At 47.1% G+C, this 12,279-nt stretch overlaps 1 protein-coding gene across 1 annotated transcript in view; it reads right to left on the bottom strand.

Annotated features, from left to right (window-relative positions):
- mapkbp1 (mitogen-activated protein kinase binding protein 1) overlaps window positions 1-12,279 on the bottom strand; it is a 49,785-nt gene continuing 37,506 nt past the window's right edge. The window contains 18 exon segments of the mRNA XM_048227293.1: window positions 1-164; window positions 166-321; window positions 556-641; window positions 1,315-2,235; window positions 2,564-2,865; window positions 3,137-3,218; window positions 3,425-3,607; window positions 4,100-4,239; window positions 4,841-4,974; window positions 5,612-5,860; window positions 6,126-6,181; window positions 6,527-6,678; window positions 6,803-6,925; window positions 7,167-7,230; window positions 7,359-7,496; window positions 7,651-7,660; window positions 8,448-8,523; window positions 10,240-10,361. Of these exon segments, the coding sequence (XP_048083250.1) occupies window positions 51-164; window positions 166-321; window positions 556-641; window positions 1,315-2,235; window positions 2,564-2,865; window positions 3,137-3,218; window positions 3,425-3,607; window positions 4,100-4,239; window positions 4,841-4,974; window positions 5,612-5,860; window positions 6,126-6,181; window positions 6,527-6,678; window positions 6,803-6,925; window positions 7,167-7,230; window positions 7,359-7,496; window positions 7,651-7,660; window positions 8,448-8,523; window positions 10,240-10,361 (3,108 nt within the window). The 3' untranslated portion in view covers window positions 1-50.

Raw genomic sequence — 12,279 nt, 5'->3', positions numbered from 1 at the left:
TTCCTTGTTGGATTTTTTATTATTATTATCATTATTTTCCTTTTGTGTAATCAGCACTTGTTATCCATCCTGCGCTCCACGGCCCGTAGCAGGAGTTCTGAGTACTGCTCTAGCAGGGCCATAGTTTTGTCCTCGCCCTGCGGCCGACGCCCGGCCACCCACAGCGCACAGCAGGCCAGCAGCGGCGGCCCCTATGGGTGGGTTTGGGCCGAAGGGCTGGATGGTGTTCAGTTCGGCCCTCACGCCGTCCAAAGCTTCAGTTAACACACGCGCCATCTCCAGCTGGTCCTGGGGCACATCTGAACTGGGACCACTGTTCACCTGGGGTAGGGAAACACACACACACACACACACACACACACACACACACACACACACACACACACAGGTTAATCTGAAACTTGTTATCGTCCACACGCATCAATTCAAGCTGCTTGTCTGTATATTACATACATGACTGGTGATAAATAAATTGGCATGAGTTTTAGTCTTCTTTGATCTGGAGGTGGACATGTTAGGATTTAAATTCATCACGAGAACAAAGTGGGGTCTTACCATGCGGTAAAGCTGGCAGGCCCTTCTGATGCTGCTTTGAAGGTCACTAGCCGCTACTCTGCAGGCGTCTATGTTAACAGAGGGGTCTGAGACAGAGAAAGAGAGAGTACATCAAGTTACATCAGTCAAATCAATGGAACAAATTTGGCCATGCGAGTGAATATGAGTGAAGAGACAATAACTACCACTAGTGTACAGTGAATGACTAAAGACACAAATGTAGGTGGCCACACAGATGACAGAAGAAAAGATATCAGAGAACAGGACAGAAAAGTAAAGGACATGAAGACTGGCGAAAGGCAAGACCAGGGTAGTACAGTGGACATTAGTGATGAGCAAATGAAGCTTTGGTGAACCACTGAAAGACAGCAGACACTAATAAAAAAAAATCCAATATGGCCACCACATGTAGATTTTTCAACATAAAAGTCCTAATGATAGTGTGGCAGCCATCTTTTTTTTTTTTTTTCAGCTAGTTTTGCTAGCTTCACACTGCAGTGGTTCAGTGGTTCACCAAAAGCTTCATTTGCCATGTTGGAGGAGAAACAGACTGAAACGGTGTGAGAGGGAAGCATGCCTCACCCCTGAGGTGGTAATGGCAAAGAGTCGGACAGGATGATGGTGATGAGGAGCAGGTGGAGGAAGAGGAGCAGGAGGAAGGAGAAAGGTGCCAGAGCCCAGCAGGAAAGAAGTGCATGGGCAGGCCAACACGGAGCGGCAGAGTCGGCATGAAGAAGGACGCCTGGCGGCAGAGCAAACCTGCTTCCTGCGAGGACTGGGACGGAGATGGAGACGGAGACGCTGGGACGGGGACGCCAAAGTGGCCCGCCACGGTTGGGTTCGTCTCTGGCACGGCGGAGGTCCTCTCCTCCCCCTGGGAGCTCGTCTGTCTGCTCTCGGCGGGTTTCTCGGAGGTCTGGTTCTGCTCGGCACAGAGCGCGGGCTGGACGCTCTCCTGAGGGACTTCTGGAGTGCTGTTGCTGCAGAGGGCGGCGACCGGTTGGATGTTGCTGGAGAGCGCTGGAGGTTGGTTCTGGGAGCTTCCGTGGAGAGGGTTGATGCTAGCTGGAGAGCGGAGGGGCGTAGATTCCCCCCGGATCGGCTTGGAGGACTTGCCGTTGGGGGAGAAGGAGGCGACCGAGGGCTTGTCCGGCAAGGGCTTGGACATGTCTAGACTCAGCTGGGGTCTAAGAGTGCTGCCTGGGAGCTTGCCTGGGAGAGCTTTGCCTCCAGAAGCAGAGGCATTAAGAGTGGGGATGACCGCAGCATGGGGTGTCACAACACCCGAAGGGGACGTCACCGAACCAGTGGGGGATAGAACCATGGGCACCGTGGTTTTAGTCGAGGGCGCCCCGCTTTTCGTGGACTCTGAGCCGGACCCGCGGCGGTTCTCCGAGGACGAGCTGGCGTCGTCTCCCGACTCCCCCATGTTGAGGCACTCGCCCATGGACATGGAGCGGGACATCTTGGCCATGGAGCTGGTGGTGGGGCTCATGTAGGAGCGGGACTTGGGCTTGGGGCCTGTGGTGGGTCCGTCGCGGGCCGTCGGGGAGGTGGGGCTGGAGATGGTGGGCGCAGAGGGCAGAGTGTGGCGTGGCGTGGTGAGATAGACGCGATCCCCGACGTGAGGCTGGGGTGCCACCTCTTTAGAGGGTCGAGAAGGAGACTGAGATGCCTCAGCTGAAAAGAACAAAGAGAGAGAAAGAGAAATCAGACAAATGAGAAAATAAATATCAATATAGCCTCAAGCGGTGATGACAAGCCATGACATTACGTCATCCAACAAAGTGTACATTTCAATAATTCTGTTTATTCATAGATTATGCATAACTACCACACCTTTGCTGTGTTTCAATTACATTAAAACAAGACTCTTAATTTGTCAATCTTGTTTACATCATGCCGGCTAATGTATCAAATTATCACCATCTCCTTCCTGGTCATGACACCAATGTGTCAACCAGATGATTCATATTTTATCAGATTTTTCAGTCAACTCCAATCTCACCCTCAACTAGGATGTTCAGCTGAGTTGCCGACTGAGATTTCCTCATCCCACCACCGTTGCCATGGACGGCTACTGCCTTGGCTACAGGGCCGATCGCCCGTCGGTTGTCCACTGACGGCCTCTTCTTCTGTGGTGTGCAGCGAGTGGGCGTGACCTTCTGTGGAGCGCGTTCCACTTCCAGTCGCACTGGGGAAGCACTTCGCTCCTCCATGAGAGGGCGAACCTCTGAGACCAAGGGCCGCACCACCCCGCTGGCTGCCTTAGGATCTGCACTCGCCTTGGAGGGGAAAAGGAACGGACTTCTGTGGAGGAGATAATGATACAGAAAAGAAAATGAGAAGACAAGAAATACAAATGGATGAAATAAAGATGAAATAAAAAATGTCTGTCAAAGTTTGGGAAAGCAATCACACATAACTGAGGTTACGTTTCCAACATTCCAACCACCCCGATACTTGTCTGAAAAACTTGTTTTGTTTTGTTTCTTACAATGCTGATTTAATTTAATGAAATAATTTAATTGGTTTTCAGTTTCACATTATGAATTCTTCATGCCCTTTAACCATTCTGTACCTGCTGGTGGAGGTCTGGTACAGGAACTTGGCTGACATGCTCACACTGTCTGTGATGCAGGGTGGGGCTCTGGTGGGACTCGCTGTGGAAAAGTACAGAGCAGGCTCAACATTTTAACTGGGTCACACAAACACAGTGGTTGCACTGACTTACTTATAATACATGGCATGCTATCCTTTTGACTACAATTACTTGAACTGATCTTAATCAGATTACCACAGACCTCTAGAGCTGCAACAATGAGGATATTTCCATTTGAAATGGTTGGAACACATAGTTCGAACTCACTTGGTGTGTTTTGTTCCGACAGGTTTCCGAAGTGCATCTTGAGGAAAGCCTCCTGGTCAGGTGTCTGGGGTACGGAGGCCTTGGGCTCGCTCTTCTGAAACACCTCCTCCTCTTCCTCCAGTTCCTCCATGTCCAGTTCAGACGAGTTCCCATCCACACTCAGAGGCTCTGTGGGGTCGGTGTCTAACACACACACACACACACACACACACACACACACACACACACACACACACACACACACACACACACACACACACACACACACACACACAGTATGATTTATTGGTTTACTCTATCTTATTGTAAAGGTCACTTGGTTATTAGAGGTATACGTGTGGGAAGGGCATTTTCTGAATAGCATTTGATATGTGTCCATTGCAATTGCAAGTAAGGAGTGTGTGAGAGTGTGTGTGTGTGTGTGTGTGTGTGTGTGTGCGCGGTCGATATGACCTTGATCATTGTTGGAGCTGCATAATGGGCAATCATGCAGTTGTTTCAGTGTGCAGCCATTTGTGTGTGTGTGTGTGTGTGTGTGTGTGTGTGTGTGTGTGTGTGTGTGTGGATATGACCTTGATCATTGTTGGAGCTGCATAATGGGCAATCATGCAGTTGTTTCAGTGTGCAGCCATTTGTGTGTGTGTGTGTGTGTGTGTGTGTGTGTTCGTTCCTCACCTTCACCAGGGTGCTCTGGACTGGACAGTCTGCTGGAGTAGTCCACTGAGCAGGCGCTGTCAGGGCTGTGCTTGTCATGACAGTGGACCCCCCTCACACTTCTCCCCAGAACCCCAATGGTCTCCTTCACCTGATACTCACTAACCAATACAAACACAAAACACACATGCTGTGACATACTGAAAGCTTTGACAGACAACATCACACAATCTAATGGTGTTAGAAACATATACAGATAGATACAGACACAGATACAGAACAATTTGACCACAATCGGACTAGAGGCATCACTTGGCAGCCCTGGCCTACTGGTTAGCACTTCGGAGTTGTAACCGGAGGGTTGCCGGTTTGAACCCCGACCAGTAAGAACGGCTGAAGTGCCCCTGAGCAAGGCACCCAACTCCTCACTGCTCCCCGAGCGCCGCTGTAGCAGGCAGCTCACTGCGTCGGGATTAGTGTGTGCTTCACCTCACTATGTGTTCACTGTGTGCTGAGTGTGTTTCACTAATTCTCGGACTGGGATAAATGCAGAGACCAAATTTCCCTCACGGGATCAAAAGAGTATATATACTTATACTGTACTTATACTTGATAAACTGTAGAGAGATACAGACTGAGAAACACTGTTAAGAGTGCAAGAGCTCTTCTAGAGAGTCTGTGACGACTACACACAGACTGATGGATTGGCAGGTTTACTGGACAGTGGTGCTGTAATGTACATGTTGTGGTCTTTGCTCTCACCTGCCAGCCAAGCTGACCCGGTCATCACAGCCTTCTGGGTAGAGCACGACGGGCTCGATGTCGGACGTCTCCGAGGCCAGCCTGATGTACTGAGGACGAGGGTGGAGGTTCTGCCTCTCCTCCGTGTCCTCCCCCTGAGGGACATCAACAAGCACCACAAGATCAGCACAACGCATCTTAGTCTTGTTTCAGCACTCACTCACTTTACTCGTTTCAAGGCCTACACACACGGCCGGCAACGCAGTGGCGATTTATTGAAAAAAATGTAATAGAATCTATTGAAGTGAATGGAGCAACGCATACGGCAAGTGGAATGACGGCCGATTTTGATACGTCATAGAATAGAAAACAGCTGTCTGGTCAGTGTATCTCTACTGAATCGGTGGGTGATCGTGTCGTTAGTAGTATGTGTAGTAAAGCGATTAACAGAATTCCACCCTTGCGTTTTACTGTCGCATCGCCAGCCGTGTGTTGTGGGCTTTAGTCTCTGAAGATCTCTCAAATTCAATATAATCTGACAAAGAAGAGTAAACAGCTTTTAGCAAAGCTTTTAAGTGAGAACACAAAGCCAATAGTAAAAAGCATCTAAGGGAGAGTAGTAACACTTTAAAAAGCCATTTCCTTAAAAGCCTTTTACTTTCAGGACATGTTGCCTATGAATAATTTTTACTGTAAAAAGCCTTGAATGCTTTGGTAAAAGCACTGATTGATTGATTGATTGATTGATTGATGAGCAGAAGTAAGGCATGTACTGCTCCTCCTCTCTCTCACCCAGGCGTGGATGGTCTGCAGGCTGATGGTGCTGCCCAGCTGTTCCTCTGTGTGTCTCTCATGGATGGGGGTCTTGATGGGGGAGGGCGGCATGGCGAAGGACTCCAGCTGCCGCAGGTCCAGCATGGACTTGACCATCAGCTCCATGTTGCCGATGCGCCTGGACCAGCGCCGGCGGGGACGCGGCCCAGAGCCCGACCCCGAGCCGTCAGACGACACACCGCTCGTCTCGCTCCGCCGACTACCCTCCTGTCAGGTTACATTAGCACACACACACACACACACACACACACACACACACACACACACACACACACACAGAAAGCATTCAATAAACATACGTGCGTACACACACACATATTGACACAGTAAATGATGTGTGACAGAAAGTAACTGGTGTGTCACAAAATGAGTGAGGATAAACACTAAGAGTGTGAGGTGAGAGAAGAGTGTGCAGCTGAGGACGACATCTTGGTGCTGGTGTGATATCACATGATCTTGTTCTTGCACGCACCTTTTTGCCATCCCTGACGTAGGAATTGAGAGAGTTGTGCCTTTCCTCAGAGGAACCTAGTACACAACAAACAATAACAAAGACAGTGTCCAAAGTTAGACACCCCAAACAAAGGGCCACTGTAGTCCCCGCAGGACCTGTGAGAGGTAAACAACATTTGTTTCTCCTTAAACACATTCCTGGGCTTAATCAAATGTGCCTGATGCAGGAGAACTTGTACAAAGGTGTAGTAACACACTTCACAACTTTTATCAAATGCTCCAGGTACACACACACACACACACACACACACACACACACACACACACACACACACACACACACGTAGTATACATGCAAAAAAAAAAAAACACAACTAAAGCTCTTGTTATATAACTTGTGTGTAAGGTTGCTGTGGTTACCGTCCTCACCAGTGCTGCTACCAGAGGAGGTGAGTGGGTAGGCCAGCTCCTCCTCATCTTCCTCCTCGATACCCTCCTCCTCTTCCACCTCCTTGTCACTGTCAGAGGACATGGTGGCGATGGCAGGAGCACTATGTACTTCCCTCCGTGTGCTGGGTATAAACGGCAAGAGAAAGCATTGCAATATGTATTTGCTTCTGAATTGTTCAGTTTCTGTGTGTGTGTGCGTGTGTGCATGCGCATCGCAAGGCAGTGTGTGTCTTGTAGACTCAGTACCTGAGAGGGATGGGTTTGTGTGGAGGCGTCTTCTGAACCGGTTTGTTGCTGTTCTTGAGCTCAGAGAGGCGCTGTCTCATATTGATGGTCAACTCAGGGCTCAGGCGCCACACAAAGATACAACTAGACAAACACACACACACACAAAAAATGTACAGAATCATGACATTTAAAGCCAATATTTACAATATCCTGCATGGTAAGGGCAAAATATCTTTTAATGGTAAAGATAATGTAAACCTATTTTAAGAGTGTTGATAAGCTATTAGCACTCAAAGTATAAATGTATTGCAGCAAGCTACACTAAGGGTTTTCTGCTACACACTCAAATAGTTTGACACCCATTGAAAGTGAAGTGCCATACCTGTCTCCAGAGACTGTAATAAGGTGTTTACAGTCATTAGTGAACTTCATCCCAGTCACAATTTCTAAAAGAAACAACAATGACAGCAAATGAATAAGGCGAAGAACAATACTTTCCATATGATGTTTGAATCACTCAATTCAGTGGTAAAGCATGTCTATTGATATACATATGTGACTATTCCCTTATTACCGGAGTGTCCAAACATGGTGGCCACACACTCCCCGGTGTAGAAGTCAAAGATGCTGATGTTCTTGTCAGAGCAGCTGGTGGCCATGGCACAGCACAGAGAGAATGGTCAGTCAGTTAAGCCTGTCTGGACTTATGGGTCTGTTTGGACCACATGGTCAGTCAGTTAAGTTCTTACTCTGTCTGGACTTATGGCACAGCACAGAGAGAGAATGGTCAGTCAGTTAAGTTCTTACTCTGTCTGGACTTATGGCACAGCACAGAGAGAGAATGGTCAGTCAGTTACTGTCTGGACCTGTCTGGACCTTATGGTCTGGACATGGCACAGCACAGAGAGAGAAATGGTCAGTCAGTTAAGTTCTTCTGTCTGGACCTATGGCACAGCACAGAGAGAGAATGGTCAGTCAGTTAAGTTCTTACTCTGTCTGGACCTATGGCACAGCACAGAGAGAGAATGGTCAGTCAGTTAAGTTCTTACTCTGTCTGGACCTATGGCACAGCACAGAGAGAGAATGGTCAGTCAGTTAACTCTGTTCTTGGCACAGCACAGAGAGAGAATGGTCAGTCAGTTAAGTTCTTACTCTGTCTGGACCTATGGCACAGCACAGAGAGAGAATGGTCAGTCAGTTAAGTTCTTACTCTGTCTGGACCTATGGAATGGTCACAGTTAAGTTCTTACACCTATGGCACAGACAGAGAGAGAATGGTCAGTCAGTTAATGGCACAGCACAGAGAGAGAATGGTCAGTCAGTTAAGTTCGTATTCTGGGTTTCTGGTCATTTTAATGAATCTGTCTAAAAATATTTCAATCATAGTACAGCCGAACATGAAGATACAAAACATTACTGCACATAAGCTGACAGAGAATGTATGCACAACTTTAGGTCAACATTCGGACGCAGTGGCCTATATTCATCACAATGTACTCAGAGGTATAAATTTAGCTTTTAACGTGCATGAACTTGAAAACTGAGCATTTCTGGTGAGTGACTCAAGCTAAAGTCGACCTGCACCCAGCTGAACCCTCTGTACACATACATGAGTCAGCCCTGTCTCATGGTAAAGTCACTGAAAAACAAGCCGAATAACTACCTTAAGAAGAGTCCCATCTTCTCCTTGGGAGCCTTTATACAGCTTCTTCTGTTTGCCGTTGCTGATGTTAAAGATTCTACAGGGGCAGAACGTTTATAGTAGGTAATTTATACAAGTCGTTAATAGAAAGTTTACAGGAAGGAAAATCAGGGTTGGTTATGAATAAAATGTGGCAATCGATGCAGAACAGACAAGCCCTGACTGTGTTTAAAGGGACACCAGGCAACCTTTTCGTGTTAATTACTCATCTTCGTAAATCGGTATATGGTTAAATGACTCATTACAGGGCGAATGAATACTCTCTCGCCCGCCCCTACTGCCTGTAGGAAGAATATCCCGCTTGCAAGTTCAGTGTATCCTACCCGCCGACCGAAGCAGAATCAATTACATCCTGCATCCACAGCACAGAGGCAGGCTAACTAAACGCTAGCGATTGTTGCAAACGTGTGTATAATGGCAGAGCCGGCGAAAAAGCAGCGAAAACCCTTGACGGAAGATGCAAAGAAAAGGAAAAGAGCTTCAGACCGAGTGAAGGGGGAGTTTCGTAGAGAAAAAGCATCAGGCTTGCCTGGTGTCCCTTTAAAAAAGAGAGAGGTTGTGTTTACAGTAAAGAGAGAAGAAAGCCCTCAAACAAAGCTGCATAAAAAAGCAACAAGAGCACTTGTCCACTAGGGGTCACTGTAGCACAGGCCACTTTTTGCTTTGCCTGGTCGATGCCCAACCACTGAGCGAGAGTGGGCACCGCTGTGTGTGCCTGAGAGGAACTGGCAGAGACTGTGGGAGCGATCGACCATTCAGCCTCTCCAGGAGCTTATATAAGGCACAAAACAGAGTCTGTCTGGCCCTTTCAGAGCAGAAGAAATGGCCCCTTGCCCTTACTGAAACTATTCAAATGGCCTTGTTCAGTTAAAGGCACATTGACTCAGTGCACCCTGTAGGGATGATTCGGCTCCCTCTGAGTCCTTTGTTGCTACACATGTGCAGACAAAGCAGTGAAGGACAGCTGGTGTCAAGAAAAAGGTGATTTTTTTTGAAGAGGAGGAGAAAAAGAGAAGAGGACAACCTTCACAGAGAGCTGAGTCATCGTTACAAAGTGGTGAGATTTCTGAGTGCGCAGGTTTGAAGTCTGAAGGGTTTAGAGGACAAAGGAGTTCCACAGGAACGTGTTTAGGCTGTGAGTATGCTTCCTAGGAATGGGGTTCCTGTCAACGTTTTTTGCCACGGAGTTCAATGGTAAGTAAACAAAAGTAAACAAATGCACACACTCAACACACACACACATGGGCCACAGCATGTCGTGGGCCTTAGGATTATCCAAACAGAGCAGTAATCTCACCCTTGCATCTACACCACCTGAACACTAAGCTACTTCTACAAACACAAACACACACACACCCACACCCACACACACACACACACACACGTGTCTAATTCTAATTCTCATGCAGACAGACAAACAGCCGGCACAAGGGATGACACAGCCGGCACAAGGGGTAAGCACATGGACAGGCAGGCATTCCCCTACACAGACAGAACAAGACACTCGCACATCCCAGATAACACTGAATCCAGACACAGTCAGTTTGGGGACAGATTTTAGTGCAACACAGCCAAACAAACCCAACCATGCAACAATTTCACATATACAGACCCCCAAACAAACAAACCAAATCAATCAAATAATCAACTGTCTACCACAGACCGCCACCACACATACAAATATACAATCAGATTAAACAAACAAACAAACAAACAATCCAATCAAAACAGTGGGAGTAAACAAGGAGCTCACCTTATACTGCGGTCCTGGCAGCCGATGGCAGCGTATTTGTGGGTGGGATCGATGTCCATGTCATAGAGCGTAGTTTTCCTCACGATGTGATGGGTTCGCGTAAACACTGTCCCTTCATCGGTCTGTAGAAAAAGAAAAGACCAGACCACAATAGTATTATTACCAAGCCCAGTGTCTTACCCCTAGAATCTTCTTATCAGGAATATTTCAATAACTGGCTATGAGCTGTTCAATGAACTCAAACAGAATATCTTGAGTCCATTCTAGTTCCAGACTATTTAATGGGTCAATATAGAAGGGCTGCCAGTGAATGTCAATTGTTGAAACATTGAAAGGATCACACACACACTCTTTAAATATAGATAATGGGGTATTAGGCAAGAGTGTGGAAACGTTTCATGCAAATATGGGTATCACACACACACACACATATACACACAGAGTCAGAGAGCTTTCTGTGCCTTTAATTACTAAAACAAAAACAGAACGATGACCCAAAGTGCCATATCCAATTATTACATAACCGGTCCACTATCCTGTTCTCAAACTCATTAATCTTCAATTCGAACAGATCTCCTGCTGGAGATTACGTATGGATTATACACGTGTAGACTAGCATCTCTCTCACACACACACACACACACACACACACACACACACACACACACACACACAAGCTACAGACTGGGAGCCCAAGACAGTGCGGTTCTCAAGGCACCAGAAGAAGCCTCGGAATGATAATAACACGCTTGCCTGAGGACCGGAGCGGACTGGAAACTGAGCAGGTCAGCAACATCTGGACCGTTGCATCGTACGATGAAAAATGAAAACCTATCTTTCAGCACTTTTTGGAGAGGCGCGTTTCAAGGGGGTTAACTTTTCATCACGCTGTATCGATCCAACCAAGGATCAGTTCTGCCCTGCCCTCTATGAAATCTATGCAAACATATTTCCCCCCCTAATACCAACCTAGCCCTTATTAACAAGGCCAAACTGCTGATTCCTACAATACACAAGGTTAGGCATAGCAGGGTAATCTATTTTGTAATGGGCTGTTTTGGCGTTCAGCTGCTAAAACCAGGGCTTAGTGGAGAGGAGGCACACTGAGAAGTCAGGTAGCCCGACTGGAGAGCACCGTAAGCAGGGGGAGCCTCGGCTAAATCCCTGCTGGATTTCCCACGGGCTTTTGCAATGGAGCTCAACAGTGTTTGTTTGTTGTTATAGTTTTGGGGAGGGTTTAAAATGCTAGTGAATGAGGTTTGGTGAAATGTGTGTGTGTGTGTGTGTGTGTGTGTGTGTGTGTGAATGAGTGAGAAAGAGAGAGACACTGGGTGACTGGAATTGTATAAAAAAATAACACATTGACAGAGGGGAATAGAATGTGTGTGTGATGTATAGTGTTTTGGTTGTGAGTGTGTGTGAGAGAGTGTTATTATGTGTGTGTGCCTGCGTATGTCTGTAGTACAGGATTTATGGTCAAGCCAAATGTATGGGCAAGCCCATGTCAGTATCTTTAACAACCTCAGACTTTAAGCACATTTTAGGGGTCAGGCCTAAACCAACAGCCCTCTGACTTCCGACCCTGCATGAAGCCCAGTGTGATTCTTCGACGAGCCGTCCGAGTCTGGCCCTGCACCACAGAGGCCCAGAGAAACCTCTCAGTGGCTTAATGAAGAACAACATGTTCAAACTCCAGCACTCTGCTAATGAGCTAATCTGGCAGTACACAGAGAAACAGCCAGGAGGCATTCCCAGGCCCTAATCCTGGAGAGAAAACAAATACTCAGAAATGCTGCAAAAAAAAAACAAAGAAAATCAGAGGTGTGTTCAAATTCGGCAAACATTTGTTGTGTTTTCTCCGAACAGTTCAATTTCAACGATTCGGTGTCAACATTTCATTGTAAAGGTAATTGCATTGTTGCCTTCGTCAAGCTGACGTCCAGCTTCACTGTATGTTCGCGAAGAACTACCTCCTCAGACTGTTTGCGAGTGTTTGCAAACGTTCGCAAAAAAACAAAACCAGTGATGTTGAACTGATGT

This window comes from Alosa alosa, chromosome 19 (assembly GCF_017589495.1).
Source record: "Alosa alosa isolate M-15738 ecotype Scorff River chromosome 19, AALO_Geno_1.1, whole genome shotgun sequence".
In the NCBI taxonomy this organism is placed as follows: Eukaryota; Metazoa; Chordata; class Actinopteri; order Clupeiformes; family Clupeidae; genus Alosa; species Alosa alosa.
Note: the sequence above shows the minus strand (reverse complement) of the source record. Positions and strands in the feature narration are given on the sequence as shown.